Here is a 9,908-nt window from a genome sequence, read left to right on the forward strand (position 1 = left end):
GAATGCCTTGCTCCTTATACGCCAAATATCTTCCATCTGGAAGCACTATGCGAGCAGCACTAGGAGGATGCAGAAATACTTCCTTGACTTCCTTTGTCGAAGGGGATGATGGATCATGCTCTAAATTTAAATATATAGCTGCAAACATATCAACCAATCATGACATCTACCTATAGCCAGAATGTAACATCAAAGCACAACTTTTCCAATCCTGATTTCACCAACACATATAGAACTTTACGAGTTTCTATTATTTCTTGAAGAATGCATTAAAAACCTTAGGCTGGAATTGGACATTGTTTCTGAGATGGAAACAGAGGACAAAGAAGCTCATTTGGTTGTGGAGAGACAGATAGAGACAAAATAATTTCCATTTATAAGATAAATAATTCATGTATTTTCCATATAAATGTCCTATACTTCTATATTTCAATATCAGAGATAATATCCAAACGCAGCCTTAAGGTATATATGACTAGGGGTAAACATGCTGCAGAAATTATCATCAATGAATTTAATGTGTAACACTGATCCATGAAAACTTCCATTCCATAGTGTGGTATCAGCTAAATACTGAATGTTCTATCAATACAACCAAACTATATAAAATAAATCTATGAATCCAAAATCAGATTTATCCATATGGTGGTTCTAAAAATAATAATAATATTAACAACAACAACAGCAATAATAATAATAAAGGACATAAATAGAAAATTAGAGTGATTGAAGTAGATTCAAGTCGCACCTGCAAAGGCAAGTAAGGAAACAAAGAAAATAACGGACCAAGCATGAAGTGGATCCTTATCTTCGGGTAAATACTCATTGAAGAAGCTCAATTTTCCACACACCTTGGAACAAGTTCCACCCACTCTTTTCCCAAAGTATGAATCCCTACCGAAATTCTTGACCAGGTAAGATTCTTCGTTGACGAGGCTTTGTTTCACAATGTCCCTACAACCTTTGCCGAGCTCCACCGTCATTTCCGCCACACCTTTCATGAACTCCGTCACACACTCCTTCACTCTCACCCATTCACCATCACCGCCACCGCCACCGCCAACAACAAATCCCGATGAGTTGTTGTTTCTGTTCATCTTTCTCTCCCTTCAGAGGGTCCACATTTTCTTAAGAAGAAGAAGAACAACAACAACAATGAAACGAAAAAAAAAATGAAGGGGGAAAATGAGTATTTATTGAATTATTTAATTAATTAAATGATTTATTTGAGGTTGAATTTGAGAGTGAGTGAGCGAGTGAGTGGTAGTGAAGGAGGAATTTGGAGAGGCTTAAATGTTGACAAAAGAAAAAGACTGAAAAGGCAAAAGGAAAAAGGTGGTGGGTGAGAGCAAAAAATGGCAGTGCCTTTTTTTATGGTTATGGTTATAAGGAAGGAACCTTTGGGACTTGGGAGCAAAACAAACAACCATGTGTGTGCCCTTTGTTCTTAAACGGTTACATGCCCATTCCCCTCTTTATATTCTTCTACCTACATCATATTCATACTACTCATATATATTTATTTTATCTTTGAAATTGGTGAGTAACTAAAGAATAAAAGGAGAATTAGATTTTCTAAGAGGTTAACTTTGGATTAATTAATTTAAAAAAAAAGTATTAATTAGATCTTTTAAGTTTTAAGATAGTAGATATTATATATGTCTATGCTTTTTTTAATGAATAATACGAAATAAAATGGAATTGTTCATATATTTTACTATTTATAGTAGTGCATACTTTATTACTGTCACGTGAGCATAAAAATAATGTAGTTTTAGACAGTCAAACTTTTATTATTTTTTGAATTTTCATATATCATTTATCAACTATTTTTTATTTATCACAAATCCTATTAAAACAAGTGAAATTTCGCTCCAAAAATTATTATTTACATAACTATCTTTTACAAATAGGCACGTCTGAGTAATTAGCAGTACATATAAATATCACTGTTAAGTTTTAGTTAATGAAAAAGGATATCATGTGTCTACGGTTTGCTATCTTGAATGACCAAATTAGTACTTTTTTTTCTTTAAAAACTAATTAGTTTAAACTCAAAATTTTCGTAGACCTCATTGTCACTTTACTCATAACAAAATATTATTGAAGTGCACTTGTTTTCATATTTACATAATAATTAAGAATAACTGTTAGATGATAATTTGATTTTTATGATATTTTTGGGTATGTCAATGATTAACGGTCATGGATCGAATTTTTATTTAAAATTTTATAGTTGGCCAATAATTTGCTATACATAAGGCGATATTTAAATTTTTTGTACTTATTTAAACAAATTAGTGAACTATTTATTAAACCAACCTAAGTTGGTTTTGCTATTTTGCTATATAATTTTTTTTTTTGTAATTTTGCTATATAATAATTTTTATCTATCATTTTTTAATAAAAACAACTTTATTTTAGTGATGATCGATATAATTTATCGTTCATATTAAGTAATTAATTCATCATTCAATAATTCAGGATTGACTAAAGAACTAACTAGTTATATAAAGTTCCTGGATTTTTGTTCTACTTAAAAAGGGTTGCATTCTATTCTATAATGTGGATTACTAGGATTCTCCCACTCACTAAGATAGTCATAACAAATTGACAATGTTAATAAAAGTGCTATTAACATATGAAATAACAAATTGAACCACGATTTATTTTGTCTAAAGCACTTAAGCTTTTTCCCCCACATGTCATGACTATGAATGAGAAAATATAAGTGGATATTAATTTGCAACATCATCAAAGATTATTTCAATGCCTAATAATTAACTAGGGATGCAAGTTCAATTGTTCAAAGTATATTAACTTTGTCAATATACTGCATAATTAAGCTGATTACCCACAAAGGCCGCATATTGCAATTTTTCCAACAAAAGTAAACGCAGACAGATAGATTTTATTTTATTTTATTTTATTTTATTGGGTATTAAGAGAATTTTTTATTTTTAATATTATATTATTAGAGGTAAAATCTTTTATCATGAACCAAACTGTGTGTTGAACACAACTATGGCCATCTACATAAGGTCAATGATATTTTGTGTTTCTTTAATTAAAATAATATTTTTTTAATAAAACGTTAGTGACATTTTACGTTTTAATAATTAAAATAATATTTTTTATTATAAAATGTAAACATTTTATTTTTTATAATTTAAATTTTTTTTTATTACAAAACGTCAATAACATTTTGTACTACCACCACAATTATATAAAATATTAAAATAATAAAATATTTTTGTATTTCACATTAAAATTATTCATATATAAATTTTTTAGCCGTAGTAAGACAGATAGAAATATAATTGTGAACCTTTTTGCGAGTAAGGACTGGGAGCCCACACGACACATGCCTTGGATTTTTCTGAATATTATTTTATCATATTATATGAAGTTAATTTTATCCATCTTTGTCTACCAAATAAAAAAATATTAATAATTATCTTTCATTTCATTATTATATGCCACCTATAAGTCTTTATAACATAACCACATAGTTGAACCACTTTACCTGAATTATTATAGTACCTTGATGAGCTGGAAGAATGAACAAAACAAAAATGACACTATCATGTAGTTAATACTTAATACACACATCTTTTAATTTTTATTTTGCCATATTGCGTTAAGATTAACTTATTTGTGGTTCAAAATAAGCTATGATTAAGAAAATGTTCGAAGCTATTCATTTTCTTAAAGAAGTGTAACTACTTTTTCCCACCCCAACTAATTGTTTCCAAAGATGGCTTTAAAAGTACATTGATGAAGCTAATTATAATAATAATTGAGTATCAAAGGATGTGAACGATCGTAATAAAACAACAACACTATGTTTTAATTTAATTTTCTCATTGTCGTTTTCTCAGGATTAATACCTAATAGACTAATAATGCTATTAAACATTGTTCTTGAAACTTGTATTATATGGTTAAGCTTCTTGTGGTGTTGGCTTCTTTTAGTTGATGTTTTCTTTGGATTTTTGTATGATCTCATGTGTTTATCCTACTTGTTCTGGATACATATATTTATCTATTTAAAAAAGAAAGAAAGAACGAAAAACATTGCTCTTAGAAAGTTAGAATCCTAATTCAAACTAATTAGGATTAGGCTCATGTAAGGTAGTTAGTTACTTGTTAAAAGAATAAAATAGTACAGTAATAAATTTAGAATTGTGTAGAATCATAATCCGACTAAGAAACCACCATTAGTTAGATTTTTGTTGTGAAATAGAAATACCCTTTAATTTGAGATGGTTAGTTTTATAGTTTACCAATGAATACACACTGTAAGTAGCATCAAGTTTCTTAGAAATTTTGTTAATTGCACAGCTCAAATATGAACAGGGACACGTGCATGTGCATATGCATGCAACAGTAATTGAAAAGTGATGCTCACAAATCACAACAGGGCACATTAACATTAAAGTCCATATGTCCTAGCTTAGGCATAACCTTATGGCATAGCAAAGTGGGGCAGGGAAATATGACATGACCTTATGAAAGGTCCAATACGCCACAAGAGGTTGGAAATTCGTTGCACCTTTAAAGGAGCCCAGTATGCAACATGGGCTCTACTCTACCAACATGTCATTTTCAATTTTTATAGCGTTAATTATAGGTAAAATTAATAAATTATAGCACCTATAAAACTGATTATAATATATTAAAAAAGAAGAGAGTATACAAATTTGAATCAAACATTACTAAAACCTCCCACCGGTTTCCATAGACTATTCACACTTTGCTAGTCAGGTATGTGCAAGTAATTTTTTGTTTTCTTTCCAAAATCCGACTGATTCATTTTGAGAATATGTGAGTCAGCTCCAAAAATTTACAAATTAATACCAGAAAAAGGGAGGATTAGGCAGATGAAATTACTATTTGAGAAATGCAGAGATCACACCATGAAACAATTGACCTAGCACTAGAAGGCACATATTAGTAATATTCATCATCTGAATAATCTGAGTCAAAAAATTCGTCATCTTCCTCCTCCTCTTCTTCTTCTTCGTCCGAGTCCCTCGCATGATCCTCAAACCAAATATTGTCCTCAGCCCAAAGTGGGCAAGAACACGTTGCTTTCTTGTTCTTCCACTCGGCTCCACAGTTGTAGCAGAATTCATAGCCACACCTATAATCATAACCAGAGAATCAGTGGTGATAGAATGGAACAAAAGTTTAACTAATTACAGGTTAATATATCATTGCTTCCCAATGAAGACACTGGGATTCAACATTGATAACTTCTTCTCACATGAAAATCTTTTAATGAATCTCCTCTTCAAGTATAAAGAAGGAATGTATTCCTTATTTCCTGTTAAATACTTCCATCACCTGAAACTTTTACCTAGCAATAAATGCTTTGTAGGTATACCAACATAAATTGGGATTGTGATGCCTATACAATAAACATCTGATTTTAATTTCAATTTTCAGTTAGTGAATCAATGATTACAAGAGTGATGATCACAACTTAGGTTAAATCCAAGTCAATATTAGAGTACCTGCAAGTCATGTGATAGCAGCCTTCGCATTTCATGCCACTATGCCAAGGGACCTTGCAAGTAAAACAGAAGAGACCATGGCATTTTATACATTTCTTAGGTCCTGATTGTTCAAAATCACCAATAAGATTTTTGGAGTACTCAAAAAGCTCAGTTTTTGACATCAAAGCAGAGCATCGTGGATAGGGACAATAAACTTTCTCAGTAACTGGAATTGAAGCTTCCAACTTTCGCAGTTGCATGGTCTCAATTAATTTATTTGTCAAGAATTTCTTGCAGCTGTCAACTTGAAGCTCGGAATTGCATCCTTCATGAGGGCATTTTGGCACCATCCCATGAAGCAACTTCACCTCCACATGTTGTCTCATGCAAGAAAAGCAATACCGGTGTTGACAGCCATCAACCGAAAAAAAGTTATTGCCATCGGTATCCTCCAAACATATGACACAAGTTTCATTTAGATTCTTCATACCGTTAGAGTCCGCAGGCGCTGTCAATTGAGAAACGATTGCCTCTCTTGCAAGCTTAAATGCATACTTGACATCATGTCTTGCGAGAAGCATTGGAGCACAGTAAGTAAATTTTCTCCGTAGCGCATTCACCTGATTGACTAGCAAAGCAACCTTCCGCTGTTTCACAGGCCATCTTCCCCTAACCTGATCCGTAAAACACTATTAAAAATATTCCAACCGTTTTTCTTGACACCAAAAAAAGTTCCAACCAAAGACAATGTCTGCCATCATTTTCATCTGAACAACAAAATACTATAATTTAAGCTATTATCAGGATTCACACCCTGGCTTGTTTATTGCTCCAAAAGTAACAAATTTCAAACAACAAATCCCCCAAGAAGCATTTTAAAATCTCAATTCTGACACGAAACTGAAGTAAACACATCATCAAAAATAAGAGAATTCCTAAAAGGAAACTTAAACTACTCTAGAAGTTCGACTGCCCCTATAACGATTCTAATTACCACTTACCAATCCTAGTCATGTGCAATGATTCTCTGATGGCATGTCATCATCAAAAATGATAAAGAGAGTTCCAATTCATTTAAAGGGATAACATGTCAGGACATGCTACATCCCCGAGAATCGGGAGCAAACTCTCCGAACACCTAAAACTCAAAATGGTGGTTGGTAAACATATCCCACCCCAAAAATCCTCCCACCTGAAACCTCTAAAATCACATCTATCTTAAAATTCTTTGAATAATATTTACAAGAAATTAACAAGAACTTCGACACTAATATACATTCCTCTCTCTTCTAAGTTCTAACGAGTGAAGCCTCCTAAACCCAACACTTGTCAATCCATTGCATTCACAAATCAAGAGAAACCTCAAAGAAATCATCATCATCATAATCTTAATAAATTGGAACTTTCAATTCGTATCAACTACAAAACAACCAAAACCAAGAGAAGAAAAATAAGAAAAGGGAAAGGTGCCTCACGAATTGGAAGATTGGATAGTAATCGCAGAAGAACTGAACACGCTTCAAGTCCAAAGCGAACGCAGCATTCAAGCCTTCGATCAAAGCCTTAAGATCAGCAGCAATCTTGCTCGTTCCACACCCAATGAGTGGCTTTTGCACCTCAAGAATCAAGTTATCTTCAGGATCACAAATCGCAACCCCAATCCCAGCCAACAGAACCTTCTCTCCGTTTTTCAACTTCTCGTCTTTGCTCACCAAACCCTTAAAGTAAACCCTAAAAACCGCACCATCATCGCCTTCGTCCATTTCCAAATTGCCCTTCCCAGTATTCTTCTTCTTCGTCGACGACGAAGAAGAAGAACCCTCCCCGAAGAAGAAGGGTTTCTCGAAGTTATCGCCCCATTCGACCCAATCATCTTCGGGCATTCTAAGAATTTCGATGGCGACTTTCTGATCGTGGACGCGACGGTTGAGATCGAGACTCGTTTTGCGGGCCTCAGCCTCGCTGAGGTGGCGGTCGCGAAGTTCTTGCTCAACCCTCGCGAGTTCTTGCGCCTGGAGCGTTGTGGCGTTCAAAACAGCGTCGTTTTTGTCATCGTTGGTTGGTGGTGGTGGTGGTGGTGGTGGTTGCGGGGAGGAAGAGGAGGGGAGGGAAGCGAGGGAGGCGGCGAGAGCTTCTTCAAGCTGTAGTCGGTATGCGAATTCGAGATCGGAGTCGATGGCCTCAGCCGTGGCGAGCTCACGGCGTTGCTCCAATAACAGGCGGTGGAGGTCGTCGTCGGAGTCCATGAAGTCGTCGTCGTCGTCGTCGTCGTCGTGGCGAGTGAGTGAGTGAGTGTGTGAGTGAGTGCTTCTTTTTCTTCCACGCGGATAAATAATTGGAGAATTAATGTAAATATCAAAAAATTCTTATTGTTTTTAGTATTTAAAGTTTTGTAAAAAAAATAAAGTTATTTTTTATTTTTTATTTTTACTTTTTTTTTCTACAGAATTTAAAAATCAAACACAAGGTCATTGACAATTTGACGGCTGATTTTTTTGTTATGAAAAAAAAAAGTTGATGCTGCGCAATGAAATGGACATATTCACAATTTTCACGGCTATGATATCAGTTCAAAACATAGCTTAGGTTTTATTTTTGTCTTCAATTTTTTTTCCAGGAAACTAAACAAATGCAGCCTACATTTTGTTCTTTGCAAGGTTTTAAAAAAAATTATCCAAATGCAGTCTGCGTTTAGCGGTGGATAGTAATATTTTTTTTGAAATAACAAAACATAGCTTGCGTTTTATTTTTTGTGTCAATTTTTTTGGAAGATGCAAAATGCAGACTGCGTTTTATAAATTGTTAGCTTTTTTTTTTTTGGGAAAACTAAAAACGCAGGTTGATTTTTGTTTTAAAAAAATATATTTTAATCAAGAATTCTGTTCACCTGTAGTTTATTTGCACTAATCTCTTCACCTACAATTCTATCTAACAGTCGTCGATGAATCCCGTACTTCTGTGGTACCACACGTAGTACACTGGAAGATGATGAAAGTTAATAATTTCCTCGCCTAACTGCAATGTGTTATAGCAGTCAGATATCCACCTGTTAATCCATTGACTGTAAATCTCTCTCCAGTCATGGTTCTGTACTCCTGTCAACCACTTGCAATGATCACGACTAAGGTCGAATGCCGGGCCTGATGGAAGCTGTTGCATCCTGAACTGTCGTCTAACTCGATCTGTGGGTGCCACTCTATGCACTCGAATGACACTAGCGGCGACTTTGTGGAGCACAAAACAAATGGGCAGCGAGGTCATCCGGAACCCCACTCCCATATACGGTCGCCATATAAACTGCACATAGTTACCAAGAGGCCGATTAGAAAAATTATTCTTCAGAATAAAAATATTAGATATTAATGGTTAAAACTTACATCGTCAACTCTCATGTCATTGAGTCATCGCTTAAAATGGACAGTAGGCCTCCATATATATCTTGTATGTCAGCGTCAATGACTCCACCGACGTACAATAATAATAATAATAAGTACAGTAAAAAATAATGCTGTCGCGCAAGTGGAATACCAACATTGCCGAGCTGATCGCGGGATATAGGTGTCAAGAGCGGCATACGCTCCCACGCCCAAACAAAAAATAGTATGAGTGGGTCATCCATCTATTTAGAGTTGTATCGTGATACACGACACAACGATCTGTATAGGTGTGCCAGACTGGCTGCCCCCAACTGTAAGATGGAATCCGATGAAAATCGCGAAGCAGAAGCAGAAACTTCGAGTTCAATGAAGTGGTAGACTTATCCGGAAACACAACCGTTCCAAGCATGCAGAAAATGTGAGCCCGGACATACCACTCAATCGACTCTTGTGTGTCACACGGTTCGGTGTCTCTGCACCGCCGAACCTATGCAAGATTCACCTTACCCAAGACGTGATCCTACGGACCTGGTTTCCGACCAAAACAAGCAATGCAGTTCTCCACCAGAAACTAGTGACTGCTGTCTGTTCTACCCGTGACGGGATCCCCATTAACCGGGAGGCTAAGTATATATGTAATGTCTTCCAACGTCACCGTCACTTCCCCAACTGGAAGGTGAAACGTGTGAGTTTTCAGCCTCCACCGTTCTACTAATGCACTCAGCAGTGCATAATGGTCTCTCATTTCACCTACTTGCGAAATGTGTTGAAATCCAATAAATACCAGTGACGCTGCAACTATCTCGTTAAAGGTATATGGCAGATCAAATTTCTTAGACAACAAATTTTTAATAGCCTACAAAAAAATAATAATTATTTAAATTCTAAATAATATTAGTTAATAATTTATTCAATAAATAATACCAATAATATTAAACAGTATTTATTTATTATTATTCAAAAAATATTAACAACAGTATTTATTTATTTATTATTATTAAAAATAATTTATTTATTTATTAAACAGTATT

The 9,908-nt window shown here is 34.5% G+C and overlaps 1 protein-coding gene and 1 pseudogene across 1 annotated transcript; both read right to left on the reverse strand.

Annotated features, from left to right (window-relative positions):
* LOC107476923 (uncharacterized) overlaps positions 1-1,434 on the reverse strand; it is a 4,623-nt pseudogene extending 3,189 nt beyond the window's left edge.
* Positions 1,435-4,656: 3,222 nt separating this feature from the next.
* On the reverse strand, positions 4,657-7,831 carry LOC107476924 (E3 ubiquitin-protein ligase RSL1). The gene is made up of 3 exons (XM_016096874.3): positions 6,976-7,831; positions 5,519-6,174; positions 4,657-5,145 (listed from the first exon to the last, which is right to left on the reverse strand). Exons 1-3 carry the CDS (start codon positions 7,744-7,746, stop codon positions 4,953-4,955), a joined length of 1,620 nt encoding a protein of 539 aa, XP_015952360.1. The 5' UTR covers positions 7,747-7,831; the 3' UTR covers positions 4,657-4,952.
* Positions 7,832-9,908: the final 2,077 nt, after the last annotated feature.

This window comes from Arachis duranensis, chromosome 3 (assembly GCF_000817695.3).
Source record: "Arachis duranensis cultivar V14167 chromosome 3, aradu.V14167.gnm2.J7QH, whole genome shotgun sequence".
NCBI classification, from domain to species: Eukaryota; Viridiplantae; Streptophyta; class Magnoliopsida; order Fabales; family Fabaceae; genus Arachis; species Arachis duranensis.

Coding starts and splice junctions, on each gene's coding strand:
- LOC107476924 (XM_016096874.3), bottom strand. CDS start 7,746: ATGGACTCCGACGACGACCTCCACCGCCTGTTATTGGAGCAACGCCGT. Junction 6,175..6,975: donor ACTATCCAATCTTCCAATTC/GTGAGGCACCTT, acceptor TTTACGGATCAG/GTTAGGGGAAGATGGCCTGT. Junction 5,146..5,518: donor TGCTATCACATGACTTGCAG/GTACTCTAATAT, acceptor TTATGATTATAG/GTGTGGCTATGAATTCTGCT.